Source organism: Sorex araneus, chromosome X, assembly GCF_027595985.1.
Source record: "Sorex araneus isolate mSorAra2 chromosome X, mSorAra2.pri, whole genome shotgun sequence".
Classification (NCBI taxonomy): Eukaryota; Metazoa; Chordata; class Mammalia; order Eulipotyphla; family Soricidae; genus Sorex; species Sorex araneus.
In genome coordinates this window covers 259127318-259143974 of record NC_073313.1, presented here as the reverse complement: position 1 = coordinate 259143974, position 16657 = coordinate 259127318, and the positions used below count along the sequence as shown (strand labels likewise).

Sequence of the window (16657 nt, the reverse complement as noted above, 5' to 3'; positions counted from 1 at the left end):
GTAGTGCCTACGGTTATTCCTGGCTCGGTGCTCAGGGAGCACTCCTGCTAAGGCTCTGTGGACCATAGTGTGTGCCAGGGATCAAACCCCCAGGCCAGCCATGTGCAAGGCAAGTGCTCTGCTTGCTATAGTTTTTCTCCAGCCCCGAGCACGTGTCATCTTTTTCCTGCATTACTGCAATTGTCCTTTGCAAGGTGACCCTGATTCTCTTAACACCTATGAGTCTAATCTCCCTGCAGTCACTTCATGTCTCTGTTGATTGCTTCTCATTTCCAAGTGCATCCTCTTTCCCTGCTATGGCAGGGATTCTATGACTTGCAATATTTTTTCCTGGGCCAGCTGTACAATGTTAAACTTTGTCAGTAGCAAATGATGCAGAAAATAATTTTGCTTCCTGGTTGCAGTGACCCCTCGATCAAGCTCCTGTCGGCCAGATAGCCTTCCTCAGCCCAGCTCCTGGAGAGGAAGCATTTTCCTCTCCCTTGGCTCTGGAAACATCCCAAAGCCATTAGTTGTCTCTACCCCCTAACCCTTAGGATCCTGATGATACAGGAACTCTGATGAAAAACTCTAGGAATATAACCCCCAGACTCCAGAGCCTAAATGGTGGATGTCCAGCAAGTTTTGCCAGCACAACTCCATAGTAATGTCTCTGCCATTCAATAATCTACATCTGGGCTTCTCAGCAAGATCGAATTATCAGCCCTAGCTGGAGAACTCGGGTCTAAAAATAGAAACTCTTCCTTCAATTCCTTCAAAGAAGACAGAAAGAAGTAGAAGCCCTTCTCATCTTCCTTCACAGAAGACAGAAATTGAAGACAGGAATCTTTAATTCCTGTCTTCTTTGCACTTTGCTTTACTTCTTACTGGCTGATCCCTTATTACTTTAATCCTCTGTTACAGCCCATAATTCTTTGCAGTAAACCTTTTCTATTCTAATCCCTGTGGGATTTTTACCTGTCCTGATTGGCCCTAAACTGATCCAAAATCTTAGCTCAAATATCCGGATGAAGTTTGCCCTGCTGTCTCTATTTCAGTGTGTCCCACCCAGCCTTTGAATCTCTTTGCCTCGTGCTGATTTTTTTTTTTCTTTCTGCCATAGGCCTGTAACCTTCCAACTCTTTGGCTGTGCTATGACTTTATTATGTCTACTGCTTAGCAATTATCACTTCTGTTAGAGTTTAAATGCTTCAAGGATTAACCCTTTTTAAAGTTTTGCTCATGTATGTTTTTCAAATTATATTGCTGGGTCAGAGTTGGGGCTCCGTAGATATTTGTCAAAGAAATAACGATGCAGAACGTGAGTAGCTATCTCTGAATATACTGACCTATAACAGAGGTCTTTAATTTGTTTTCAGTGACTATAGTATTTCCATTCTGTTGAGAGAAATACTAATCCTTGTACTTGCCCCTGGTTATTAATGATAAAGGCTTCTCATGATTCTCTAGAGCTTTTATTCTACTCCCATATAAGAATGTTCTTTCATCACTCTAAATCCATTTATCCAATTTAGCCCAATCAACAACCCCTACTTTGTGTGTTTGGCATGAGGCAATTAATTTTAGATTTAATCTTTTTGCATCCACTGTCAGGCTGGTATAGAAGTTACTAAAACCAAGGTTTCCACAGACATTAAAACCTAAATTTAGGTTGGGAACATAAGAAAGCAGACTGATTAAAGAACAGATAGATCTGCATAATTCTGGATTCTTCAGTCAAATGGCATGTACATACAGTGCCTATTTTCTTTTTTTTCCCTCCAAAGCTTATAAATTATACAAACATAGCCAAATTATCAACACATAGTTAAACAAAATAAAGTCAAAATATATGCCAATAAGAAAAGTCTAATTTTCTTATTTTGCTGTTTGGTTTTAGTATTGGTTTTTGGGGCACACCCAACATAGTCAGGGCTTACTCCTGGCTCTGGGCTGGAGCAATAGCACAGCAAGTAGGGCATTTGCCTTGCATGCAGTCGACCCAGGTTCGATTACTCTGCCCCTCTCGGAGAGCCCGGCGAGCTACTGAGAGTACCTCTCCCGCACGGCAGAGACTGGCAAGCTACCCGTGGTGTATATGTATGCCAAAAGTAGTAACAACAAGTCTCACAATAGAGACTGGTGCTTGCTCAAGCAAAATTGATGAGCAGCGGGATGACAGTGACAGTGACAGTGACTCCTGACTCTGTGTTCTGCGATCAGTTCTGGTGGGCTTGGGTGACCATATTCACTGCTGGTGATCAAACCAGGAATAGCCACATGCATATAGCAAGCACCTTACCTACTGTACTATCTGGTCCTAATGTTCAGTTTCTTTGTTTCTGTTTAACATATGTGAGTCACGGCTATTAATGCTATGGAAGTGAGTGCCTGTCACTTGAATCTTATCTCTGTGATCTCTAGCTTTGCTTAAACAATAACTCAGCCCTTTAAATCTCACAAGGACAGAACACTATAATGTCACATACATATATGAACTTCCTCAAGTTCAGACTCTATATGAGAGAAAGACTTTGGGTATTTGAAAGTTCAGATAATACTTCCATTTGATTAGTCAGAATTTATGATAGTAGCAAAGAACCTTCATTAAATAGCATTACCCTTTTTCATTCTTAGCCTTTTTTTTTCTTTTTGGGTCACACCCAGCAATGCACAGGGGTTACTCCTGGCTCTGCACTCAGGAATTACTCCTGGCGGTGTTCGGGGGACCATATGGGATGCTGGGAATTGAACGAGGGTTGGCCGAGTGCAAGGCAAAGGCTCTACCCGCTGTGCTATTGTTCTAGCCCCATTCTTAGCCTTTTTATAAGAAGTATTTACAAAATCTAATGCACCCTTATTTGTAGAAGTTTACATTTCCTCTGAATAGCCACCAATAAGTCTTCTCGTTGGGGTGGCTACTGGATTTCCGCTGACTATAGAGACAATAGCACTTCTTCCACTGAAGCAAAGATTCCATTTATTGTGGGCTTGGCAGTGCCACTTACAGGGTTATAATGTCTGTATGTTAAATAACAAATCCTTCTTGTTTCTCAGCTCCCTAGATGAGCACCTTTATACTAATAATAAATATTTGTTGCTTCATAATATTCCCAGTGGCATCAGAATTACTACAGCAGTTCCCAAGGGCCATCTACTGGAGTGTATGTTCTGAATTGACACTAAACGTGTAAGTTCTTTGAAGTGTGCTTTTCCTTTCCTCAGAAACAGGGAACAATTGTTTATTCCTTTATCTCTAATACTTCTGGGGTCAGAGAACTCAAAACACACACACACATATCTTTTTTAAAAAACCCTGCAATTGACACTGTAAAATTTATAGTCTTAGTGTAAGAAGGAACTTGCCTTCTGTTCCCTTGTTCTGCTCCATGTAATCAATTAATTTGATACATATTAATAGCAAAAAAAAACCTTAACAATGCTTGTCTTAAATCACTGCCTTTCCATTTAACAAGAAAAATCATAGCAGTGAGGATTATAGAAACTCTCAGTAGACACAAGGCCATAAAAAAGCACTCTTTCTGCAATAAGTATATGCTTCATTGAAGTCAATTAAAGACAAGATTTATGCATACATGCAGTCATCTAGCTTTAAAAAATTACTTTACACACTCTCCTCAAAGTTACAGTGAATATCTAAGAGATTGAGTGTCTATATATGGAGTGAGGGGCAACAGAATTAACCTGGAAGGAATATACTTGCTCTCTAAGAATATAATAGAAAAGGCTAAAACAATCTCTTAAATGCATAAGAAGATGAAAAGCCCCTTCCAAAAGTTATGAAAGGGCAAGAAATCTCATTTCTCCCTCGCATCATAATTGAGAATCTTAATTTTAAGCCTTATCAAAATGGCATACTTCGAACATGCTTTGATTTATAACACCAGGATCAATTGAACTAGTTTCTACAGAACAATGCAGTCTGTCAATAGTATTCTTTGCCACCACTTACACTTAATTTGTGTACCTACCAAGATGCAGAATTGTAAAACAACAGAGGGAATAAATTATAAGGTCTTATAAACCTAAGAGCAAGCAAAATAGTCTCATCTTTTAAATCATTCAGAATGGTTACTGCACAGTAAACAAAGCTGGGCATGAAATGATGGATGTTTTGCTGAAGCACTTGCTCTCTGAGGATCATGAATCACTGTGTAGTTCCTCGAAGCTCTCCACATGCCTGTGCTTATTTCTACATTAAAAGGCCTGAAAGTGCATCGACTCTTCCTAACAATTAGTCTCCTGGAAGAGTCATTTATGAAATAACATGTTCTCTAAAGCATGCCTTTTGGATATCACCTTTAAAGTCCTTATCTGTGGTAAGCATAGAAAGTGCAAAATCTAGAGGAACTAAATACTTGATTTAAGGAGACTCTATATTCATTAGGATACAAAAATAGCAGGCAACTATTTAGAATGAATTATAATAATATCTATTGGAGTTATACACAATGTACAACTGAATCATGTGAAAAGTATGCTTGCATAGCAGTTCTGCAGAGGACAGTTATAATCAAACAATGCTGTGAAGACTGACGTGGAGAAGACATTTCACCAAGAGGATGTTTTTCAAGGTGCTATAAACAAGCTTGGCTTGTCCAAAGAAATTTATGTAGTTTTTGCCTATTGGCTCACCCAGGTCTAATTCTTCTGTCCCTCTTGGAGAGCCCAGCAAGCTACCAAGAGTATCCCACCTGCATGTCAGAGTCTGGCAAGCTACCCATGGCATATTCAATATGCCAAAAACAGTAACAATAAGTGTCACAATGGAGACGTTACTGGTGCCCGCTCAAGCAAATCGATGAGCAATGGGATGACAGTGATACAGTGATTTTGCCTGTTACCAAAGACATGAGCTGTGGGAGATGAACTTCTGATTGGCAGGATTCACTTAATGAAGACTGTGCTTACAGGTTTATGCTTTTATCAGGAAAGTGATGAGCTTTATAGTGACACGATAAGATGAAATCATTAGAAGAACAACAGTACCATTTGAAGGCAATAAGAAAATACTCTCTAGAGGAAGAAAGAAAAATGAAGTTGAGATGGGACAGTGGGAAAGAACAGTAAGGTTCTATACAGCTATCCAGAGAGTGACAATATCTAGAGGGAGAAGATTATACATGAGACGCATGAAGAGCATTAGCAGACTGATGTATAACCAATGACATATCTGGGGTAAGCAGAAAAACATGGTAAGGGTTGTACATTTATAACATAGATTTCATGATGGCTATAAGAGAAGACTGATTCATTGCATTAGTCTTAAAATTCTGTGATATCTAAAGATAGATGTGGGTTCTGCAATTCACTCGAATATTTGGGAGTAATATAAAATTACTAGTTATTAGTTAAATAAGATTAGAAGGAGAAGATAGAAGTTTTTTTGAACACAGCACAGACCTGCCAAAAATATACTAGAATTCTGAATTTATTATGTCAGATTATGGTTTCTCAAGAAACAGAGCAATGAGAATGCTCCTTCTTTTTAAAATTTTCTATGTGAAATCTACTGTCCCTTTACCCATAGGTAGATGCCATCTTATTTTCATAGATAGGGAACTCAGAAGCTGTGTAAACAAGTCCTGCTTAGTTTTTGATAATTATGATTTAAGTCAATTTTTATTCAGAAGATCTTTGTCAGTTTTTCACAAATACCTAAAAAACAGTCTACAAACTGATAGACTTGATCATTTAACAATTTTCCTGTATAAACAAAAATCATTTTGCACTTCCCTCCCCTGGTTAATCTGTCTTGAGTCAATTTCATTGAGACTACCGGATGAATCAAAAGAAGTAAGTCAAAAGAAGATGCGGGCTGAAAGTAGATTATAGACTGAACATGATGGCCACTTAATACCTCTACTGCAAACTACAACACCCAAAAGGAGAGAGAGAGAGAGAGAGAGAGAGAGAGAGAGAGAGAGAGAGAGAGAGAGAGAGAGAGAGAGAAAGGGAATGCCATGCCACAGAGGTGGGGTGGGATGTGGGGAGGACAGGGTGGGGGTGGTGGGAGGGATGCTGGGGTGAAAAATGGGCATTGGTGGAGGGATGGGCATTCAACCACTGTATGACTGAAGTGTAAACACAAACGTTTGTTAGTCTGTAACTGTACCTCACAGTGATTCACTAATAAAAAACTAAAATTTTAAAAAAGTGTCCCTTCCATGATAATGAGACTCAAGTACAGAGTCTGCAGACATCATTGGGGACTCAAACAGAATAAGCTTCCATCAAAGGATATTTAGAGAGTGAGGGTAGTCAAAAAATGAAAATCTATAGAGAATTAAACATAAAATACAAGGGAGTAGGAGTAGGGAATTTAGAAAACATGACAGCTATTGATATCTAAAACGCTAGAGATAAATAACAGAGTACAGCAGCAGACCATTGAGATGGGAACTTTAGGTTCAGTGGCATGATGAAGTGTAAAAGTTAGGAAATAGTATATTATGGACCTGGATCAAATAAGAGTTGAGACAGTTGAGCAAGAACATGCAAGGCATATCTCAGTCCAACTGGATGAGAAGGAGGAATGCAGAAAAGGGGCTTGAGGAAGTCAATGGATCAGGGACATAGCTTGAAATTAATTGCATTTCTGGCCTGTCTGGTATAGAATTTCAACCTTTGAAAAGAATCTCTTTCATTATTCTTATGTTCATGAGATGGGGACTATATAAAAAGTTTATAGCATTACTTAAAGTTAGAAAATAGACTTTTCAGTGTTTTGTGAGGTATTACGTGCATGAAAGATAATCAAGTGGTGAAAAATATTTCTATCAGATCAAGTCTAAGAAAAACATGTTTTAGATTCAGGTGGGACTGCATTAACTCTCAGGAAAATCCCTATGTAAAAGTTAGGAACCATCTTCAAAAGTTGAGTTCTAAATTATCTTCCGGATCTGAGAATCAGAATGAAGTCTAGAGGAAAAGAGGGACAAAAAGATGTGGAGGGTGTTTAAAGAAGGAAAGCTATTAACTTCTATCCTTTAAAATTTTCCTTACAAAATCTTAGCGACAAGTAACTTAATAATTTACTACATCATCCCTCAATTATTCAGTATAAAGGAAAAGGAAGATAAATCTCCATCCCAGGCACAGAACCTGTTTCAACATGTGGCACAGCGACAAAAGACACTCAAAAATCAATGCCCTGATCACAACAGCGTCAGGGCCTTTGGGTTTATTGCTCTCTTGTGGAAGAATCCATCTGTGCCAACCACATGCACAACCATCCTCTGATGTATCAAAATCATGAGACAAATGAAGCATCAACTAGACTCTTAATAGGATGATGTTGAGTGAGATCATTAAAGAGGAAGAATAATTCTTTGGACCTGAATCAATAACCATAGCAAGGACAGATAAAAATGTGTTACATGATGACTTGATTTACAAACTGTTTCACCCATGGGCCTCAGGGTGCAATCAGGAAAAGATCACACACTGGAGGCATACAACTCTTTATCCACGTAGACCAGGCCTGATCGAACAGATGGCTTTTCCATTAGAAAGGCAAGCCCCTTGTGATTTTGGCATGGGGGGGAGGGAGAGAAATCGAAGAATGTGTGCCTCAGATGACAATATTTTACCTTTCCTTCCAGATAAAACAGGCAAGAGTATTCACTAGAACTCTACTCAATGCCAAGCTAAAGCAGAGTTCAAGGGGCTGGAGTGGTGATAGTACAGCGGGGAGGGCATTTGCCTCACATGTGGCCGGCCGACCCGGGTTCAATTCCCAGCATCCCATATGGTCCCCTGAGCACTGCCAGGAGTAATTCCTGAGTGCAGAGGCAGGAGTAACCGCTGTGCATCACCGGATGTGATCCAAAAAGTTAAAAATAAAAAAGAAGAGTTCAAGAGTTTGTTTTCCATTTCTTTGGTTTTATTAGTAAAGTAAAATTGGGACTTGGGACACTGGTTAGCAAACATACTGAAGAGGCAGATATTAACGGAAAAGGTGGAAAGGCCCAAATCAGCTGAATTGCTGTCCACTAGAGCATAGTTTCTCAGTATTTTTCCCCTACCTTGGCTCCCTTCCTACCCTACTCCCTTCCTGTGGGCCTCCTGCTTAACTGGTTGGCTCCATAGTCTCATGCCTTGGAACCATTTATGTGATGTTTTACCCATGACCCTCTTCAAATGTCCTGGGGGCACACAGGGGGACATTTGACTGTGGTTGGATGAAAATGCTGCCTTAGGTGAGTCATCCAAAATGTCACCAGAAAGCCACAGCTAAGCCCGTTAGAAGAATAAACACTGTTGGGGAGAGGAGTGATGGCCACTCTCTGGTGATAGCCACACACTAATACCAAGGAGTTAAACGGATATTCAAAAGACTTGTAGGTCGTGATTTCCCAAGGCTCTGTTATCTCATTTGCTTCCAAGTTCTGGGACAGGGAGGACTGGAAAGCCACTGGCCCTGCTTAAAAGGATCTAGTGAGGGCTGGAGTGATAATACAGCGGGTAGGGCGTTTGCCTTGCCCATGTCTGACCTGGGTTCAATCCTCAGCATCCCACATGGTCCCCTGAGCAATGCCAGGAGTAATTCCTGAGTGCAGAGCCAGGAGTAACACCTGAGCATTGCCAGGTGTGGCCCAAAAAGCAAAAAAAAAAAAAGTACTTCGTGAAAAAACAGCCTAAGTGGATGACAACTACAGAAACTCTGCTCCCTGCCAGGTCCGCAGTGACTATATCCTCAGCTCATTTCTTGTTCCTCAAATTCCACAGGAGGGTAGTCAGAACTCAGAAGGGAAGGTTCTCTGCTCAGAGTCTCAGAGACTGAAGTGGGAACAAGGCTGTCCTTTTCTGGAAATCTGAGGGAGAAATCCACTTCTTAGGTCTTGCTTATGGTTCAAAGAACTCAGTAACCTGCAGTGACAGGTCTAAGTTCCTTGCCTCCTTGCTGGTTTTTAGAGACTCTAAAGGGCTGCCATATGGCCTCCTACATTTTTGTTTCCTGCTTTTTGGGTCACACCCAGCGGTACACAGGGGTTACTTCTGGCTCATGCATTCAGGGATTACTCCTGGCAGTGCTCGGGGGACCATGTGGGATGCTGGGAATCAAACCCGGGTTGGCCTTGGGCAAGGCAAATGCCTTACCCGCTGTGCTATTGCTCCATCCCCCAGGCCTCCTACATTTTAAAACCAACACTGTTATGTCAGTCCTCAGGATTACAGCATGTCAGTCCCCGCAGGGGCAGGCAATCTTGAACAACACCTTGGAAATCATTCTGCCTGCCCACATAAAATGAATATGAAAACTAAGGGGTTTTGCCTCTAATATAAATGCTTTTTCATCATGCTGAGTTGTAAAAGACATAATGTTACAGTGTTTTTGTGAGTATCCTATACACCTTAAGGTTTGCACTGGTACTCAGTTACTCAGTTAGTAACTGAGAAAAGAGCAAAATCTAGAATATGGCAAACCCTGATAGGTGCTGATTTAAATTCTCAACTGTGATTCTAATTTGGAAAGTCAAGACAAAAAGCACACTCAGAGTGTTTTTAATTTGTTTCTTCTCAAATGCCCACAGGTTGCTTTTGGAACTTTCAATTGATTAAAATAAAAAAAGATTTGGGCATCTTTGAGTTATCAACACCAAACAACACAACAGTAGCAATATATTTTGCACAGAAAATCACATTACTCAAAGGTGCTAAACTGTTTTCTCCCAGAGTTAAACCACTAATTATAGGAAAGAAAATCACAGGGTTTACCATGCCAGATTTTCTGGTTGATAGAAATGATTCCATTAAATCATTTTCTTCTTTGGGACATGAATTAAGAAAAACAGTCTGAATTGGAAAGTAGATTTCCTTTCACTGTTTCTTCAAGCAGTAATCCCTAAGAGAATGTTTAGGTGTGACTTAAAGAAGTGGCCCTTAGAAATGAAAAGTATAAAGTCTTTGGTTTCTTTCCCCCCAAGAACTATCAAGGGCAGAGGTATCTGAGGTTTATTAAAAACATGTTTTTTCATCATACTAAGTATTATATTACTGATACAATATTGTTAGAAAATAATTGCACCTTGAGAAATACCACTACTTCTTTATTCAGGCTACCATGTCAAAATTTTAAAAGTCTAATAGGAAGATGTTTTATATGCACAGAATTGTTTTCTTTTATTACTTGTTTTAAATACATACACTGCAACAAATCCGAATCACATGGCATCCAGGACCTCTGATCTCTACATATGTAAAAGAGTATAAGCTTCCATCTGCTTAGTTATTTCTTAGTATAGGAATGACATCCCTAAAAAGAGCTCAGGAGGCAACATTTTTCTTATGTTCCTCATTAAACTATTATTTTCTTGATTCTGAAAAGTGGTTTTGCTACAAGTCTCATTCTTTCATACTTTTATCCACAGGGAAGTCTTAATCCCCATCTTAAATAGAAGTCAGTTACCATGGAAATCATTCTAATGCCACTGAATCAATATTTTGATTTTGCTGACATTTAATGCATAAAGAAAAGATGAACTAAGAGTTATAAAAGTCACCTCATATCTGTGTTATAATTTTCAAAGCTGAAGAAATGATAAAGAAAATGTTCTCTTTCATAAATTCCAGTAAACTGATGATTATAAATGAATGATAATTTATAACTAAACATTAAACATTTTGTATGATATTAGCTTTGAGTATACACATAAGCACAAATGCATTTGAACTCAAGATTCTTTTTCTCCATCCCTGAAGTGGTTCTTGATTATTTCATGTTCTTAATAAAAGTCATAACTTGGTAAAGGAGATTTGAATGCTTCCCATTTTGCAATTGCTTTTGTATTAAGTGTTTTGAAGAGAAGAGGGGGTGAAATTTACATTATAAACCCTTCTCTTATGAAGAGAATCACTTCTGTAAGCATTTCTCTGGCTAACTGATCATGTTCAAAGCACCCTACAATCCACGGTCCCTGATGTGAAAGGATGTTTTTCCAAGCTATTTTTAAAAATTTGAAATCTTGGACATTATAAACCTTAACTGAAATTTATTAACATCCCATGTTAATATCAGGGGATGTTGATGTTAACATCAACAAACATAAATTAGTTACCCAAAATATAATCTCAACAAAACAGAGGAAAAAGCTTATAAAATTAATATGGATACAAGCACCAGCAGCTAAATAGAGAAAGAAATATTTTTAGCAGACAATAAACCACCTGAAAGGGAACGTTTGCGTGTCATTATTTCTTTTTAAGTCATTCCTTTTTCTCTGTTGGAATGGCTGGGAGTCACATCTTCCTTTTGCAGTTCCCACATACTTTCATTGTAGTAGCTGCCAGGGATTCACAACTATGCTGCACTATTTTAGGGCTTTTGTTTCCTTTTGTTTGAGGGCCATACCCAGTGATGCTCAGACATTACCCCTGACTCAGTACTCAGGAATTACTCCTGAAGATGCTCAGGAGAATATATGGGATGCCAGAGATTGGACCTGCATTGGCCATGTGCAAGGCAAACACCCTACCCACTGTACTATCTCACCAGACCCTGTACTGTTTTCACAAATGGGGTTGGGCACCAAGAAGCACAAATCTTGCTTTAGAGATTATCCTTGATATGTGGGGGAAAACTAGGGATCAAACTCATGACCTCATGACTACCACTGGGCCTAAACTCCATCTTCATTTTTTGAAATACCTAGCATTATGTAATCCCTTTCCCTTTTGCATTGTTCTTGTCATCTCCAGAGGTTGCACTGGATAAAAGGAATCAGAGATTGTGAGTTCTCACACTCTGTCCTTAGAGTTCCTTTACAAGGAGGGACATTGGCTTTGAACAGTGTTTTACCAACCTCACTTCTTCCCCCGGCTTCATCTAAATCTTGTACATTTTATCATAGTCTCAAATTTTGCCAAGAAAAAAATGATGAAAATCCTACTGTGTTCTGTTTGATTGCTATTCATTTGGAACTAACTGCATGGGTTTTTATTGCAGGAAAAATGGGTTTGGGTCACACCCAGCAGTGCTGGGGATCTATTCCTGGCTCAGACATGATCCCTGGGAAGAATCATATGTGAGATCTGGCTTGGTGCTTTTGCTTGTTTCCTGATGGAGAACTGCATCACTATGAACTTCCTCCTTAGTACTTCCGCTGCCTTTGTTCTATGGGCTCTGATTGATTGTGTCTTTGGTTCATTTCTCAGAATATATTTTACTTTGATTCCCTCTTAGATCCCACGGTTACTTGCAGTATGTTGTTCAGTTTTCAAACGTTGGTATTTTTCCTGGTTTTCTTATAAAGTTAATTTCCACAAAAGTTGTTACATTTAAGTTGAAGAGATATTTTATTTGATTTCTGCTTTCCAAACTTACTCAACTGTGCTTGAGCACATTATCTAGCTTAGAGAATATCCTATGTATACTGGAGAAGAATGTGTGTTCAGTGTTTTGACAATGGAGGGTCCCACACATTTGTACTAGTCCCAGTTCTTTAAATTCCCTATTTAAGGTTCTCATTTTTTCTTTCTGATGCTTTATCTGATTAATCTGTCCAATTATGATGAAAGAGATTAAAATTTTCTGCTACTATTATGTCACTATCAATGTACTTCCACCAGCACCAGTGACCTTATAAACTGTGTTCCCTTTAATTTGTCTGGTGCGTATGTTTTTATGAGTTAAGGTCCTCTTGATGTATTGATTCCTTAACTATCTTGCAATGTCCACCCTCATCTCATTACTTCCTTGAGCTTAAATGTTATTTGGACTATATCACTGTCACTGTCACTGTCATCCCGTTGTTCATCGATTTGCTTGAGCAGGCACCAGTAACATCTCCATTGTGAGACTTGTTGTTACTGTTTTTGGCATATTGAATACGCCACGGGGAGCTTGCCAGGCTCTGCCATGTGGGCAAGATATTCTTGGTAGCTTGCTGGTCTTTCCAAGAGGGGTGGAGGAATCAAACCTGGGTTGGCTGCATGTTAGGCAAATGCCCTACCCGCTGTGCTATGGCTCCAGCCCCGAACTACATCAAACTTAAAAAAAAAGGTTTTTGTTTTTGTTTTTTATAAATTTGTTTTGGGGTTATACCTGGCAATTCTCAGCATTACACCTGGCAGAGTGACTCTGCACTCAGGGATCACTGCTCATGGGGCCCAGGGGACCATACGGGGTACCAGGAGTCAAACTCAGATAAGTCACATGCAAGGTAAATACCATGCTGGCTGTACTATCTCTCTGGGCCACTAAGCTAAAAAAAGTTTTGCATGATAAAAGTTACCCTGGGCTAAAATTATAAAACATGTTACTGAATGAGAGAAAATATTTGAATATTATACATCATATAAAGGGTTACTATCTAAGATTTATATAGAACTCAAACACTCAATGTCAATAACGACAAAACAAAACAATAACCCTATCCAAAACATAGGAAAATACGATGAACAAATACTTCTCCAAAACAGATATATGTTCAGTCAGCAGGTATAGTGTTCAATGTCATTCGTTATTAGGGAATTGAAACTTTCTTTTTAAAAATAATCCCACACTAGTGAGAATAGCATATTTTTTTTAAAAAAGTGAAACAACCAGTGTCATGGGTGGGGTTGGGTGATGTGGTGACAAAGGAACCTTCTTTCACTGCTGGTGATAATGTTGACCTGTTTAACCTCTATGGAAAACAGTATGGCAATTTCTCACAAAAAAAGTATATATATATATATATATATATATAAAGAACTTCCATATGACCCCATGATACCGCCCCTTGACCTTTATCCCAAGAACACCAAGTACAACTTTGAAAAATGTACATGTATACCTATATTCATTACAATGTTCAATAGTCAGGATATGGAAACGACCCAAATGCTCAATGACAAATGAAGGAAGAAACTGTGGCCTATAGACATAATGGAATACTCTTCAGCTATAAGAAAAGCTGAAATCTTGCAGTTTACTGTAACTTAGATGGAACTGGGGGGTATCATGTTGCATAAAACAGATGGAAAGCAAATACTGGATGATCTCACCCGTGTGTGGTATATAGAGAATCAAACCAAGGAAATGGGAATAGAAAACATTGAATGGTAGAAAACCCTAGGCCATTGATTGAAAAACAGGTTACCAAGAAGCGGTAGTGGGTAGGAGGCAGGGGTGATGGGAGAAGCAGACTAGAAATGACATCAGCACAGCAGTGGAGTGCTGTGGTCCTGTTGATGGTGGCGAACATGTACTCGCTTTCCACGTCAAAATCATAAATGCTAGAGCTATTGTAACTGTTGACAATAACTGTAATAAATAAGGAAATAAATAAATAAATATAAAGGCTATATCTTGTGGGTATTTTATCATATAAACAATTAAACAAAACACCAATCTTTTAAGCATCTCTGTGTTGCATGTTGAAGGATTTACAGGTGACCTTCAACTATAAAAAAAATGGATCAGAATTTTGATCTATAAAACTGTCACACAAATAAGCATGCATATGCATGCTTAATACAGTATTTAATTGCATCAAAAGAAAGTGGAATCAACCAAAGTAGTCATTAAAGACATAACAGATAAATTACTATGATGGGCACTCTTCCCTTAGATTGAATGCTATGAAATGCAGTTATAAGAGATGATTAAAAACATGAAACAAAGCAACATTCACTATGATTTCATTTCTATAGCATGCTTACACACATGTTACTCACAGATATATTCCAAAAAAAAACATGTGGATATATTTCACATAGACTTGGAACTGTTCCCTGGAAAATGGATGAACTGTCACCTTCTCCAGGCATTTGTGATTATCAGTAGGAATTGGAGAGCACCACTTTTGACCTAGTGGTGTTTGACTCCAAATACAGCAGAAAGGAGAAATAAGGGGATGGAAGGAATGGGACAAGCTTCAACTTCACAAACTAAAACAAGAGTAGGTCCAGAGTGATAATGCAGCTGATAGGATATTTCCCTTGCATGCCGCCCACCTGGGTTCAATCCCCGGCATCCCCGAGCACCTGAAGTAATTCCTGAGTACAAAGCTAAGTGACCCTGAGCATCACTGCTATGACCCCCAAAACAATATATATATATATATATAAACAAATATAAACAAGGCCAGAAGATGAGCGTATGCACAAGAAATTGGCCACCCCTGATGACAAGGAAACCTTCCCAGTTGAGGAAGGAGTTCCCTGGCTTCTGGAACCTGCTGTGAAGCTCAGTGCAACGTGATGCTGCAGGGCTCATAGAAGCCTGTGGTGGGCACCAAGAGTGTACTGGAGAGCTATGCTCACAGGCTGGTCACTGGTGACACTGGGAACAAAGTATTCGCCACAACCAGTATGTAAAAATCTGAATACATGGGGCCGGAGTGATACAGTGGGTAGGGTTCTTGCCTCGCACCTGGTTGGCTCAGGCCCTATCCCCATTATCCCAAGAGTAATCCCTGAGTGCAGAGCCAGGAATAACCACTGAGGGTGCCCGTTTGTGCTCCCCCCCACCAAAAAAAAAGGAGTTTTGAGTACATAAAAAATGTTTCTATAAAAACATAGGTAAGTGTTGCATTTAGCAAGAAACTCCTGGGGTGGGGACTGGGGGTGACAAAGTTAAGGAAAGCAAGACCTTACTACCCATGTAAGGACTAAAGACTTGAGAAGCCTGACCTCATTTCTCTTCATGAGTCTACACAGAAGCTCGCAGATCCACTACACATCATAGAGAGAAGTGTAAGGATAGGTCGGAATCAGACTGACATACAAAGCAAACATAAAAACCCAAATATGCGGGGCTGGAGCGGTAGCACATCAGGTAGGGCGTTTGCCTTGCACACGGCCAACTTGGGTTCGATTTCCAGCATCCCATATGGTCCCCAGAGCACCGCCAGGGGTAATTCCTGAATGCAGAGCCAGGAGTAACACCTGAGCATCGCCCGGTGTGACCCCAAAAGCAAGCAAGCAAACAAACAAACAAACAAAAAACAGCACTCATATGTATATGCTACACTTATTTTGCATAAATTTATAGTTTCTAATGAAAACAAAATAATTTGTAGAAAACGTATTTTGAAGCTAGGATGACGAGTCGAGTCAAATAGAAGCATTAGATAAACTTTGAAGACAGAAAGGTGAGCGAGGAAAGTCGGAGGGAGTAGGAAAAGGCACATTGCACCATCCCTTTCTGGTGATGCGAACTAAGTGCTTTATCCTGGTGTCCTCTGAGGGCCCCAGCAGGCGTGGCTGCTTCCCTCCCCCTTTCCAGCGTTCCCGGGAGCTGGACAGGCCTGCACGGTCCCTGGCCAGGCTGCCCAGGAGCAGGTGGTTAGGGACAGGGGGATGCAGGGGTGGCGGGTGACGGGCCTTTACCTTCCGCACGCTCCAGGCCCTTCCCGCTCTTGCTGGCCATCGTGCTGGTGCTGTTGACCGTCTCGGAGGACGTGCTGAGCTTGGTGCTGGGGTCGCGCTTGGGCTTGGGGGGCGGCTGTCTCCGGGAGCCGCAGCTGCTCTCCTCCTCCGTGCCCCCGACCGAGTGCAGGGACTGGGACCTCACGGAAAAGCCAGTGGAGCAGGGGTGGGGGAGCCGGTCCTGAGGCGCTGGCATGGTCATGAAGCCCATGCGGAAGTGCTTGCCCGCGTAGCCTCCATCGTGGCCGCGCCCCACGTCCCCGCCGATGCTGTGGGGAGAGCAGAGAGAAACCCCCCACGG

At 40.3% G+C, this 16657-nt stretch overlaps 1 protein-coding gene across 2 annotated transcripts in view; it reads right to left on the bottom strand.

The window, feature by feature from the left end:
* NYAP2 (neuronal tyrosine-phosphorylated phosphoinositide-3-kinase adaptor 2) overlaps window positions 1–16657 on the bottom strand; it is a 327961-nt gene that overhangs the window by 159693 nt on the left and 151611 nt on the right. For both annotated transcript variants that reach the window (XM_055120402.1, XM_004610791.2), the window contains one exon: window positions 16318–16625. In XM_055120402.1, coding sequence (XP_054976377.1) covers window positions 16318–16625 — 308 coding nt within the window. The remainder of the gene's footprint in view (window positions 1–16317; window positions 16626–16657) is intronic.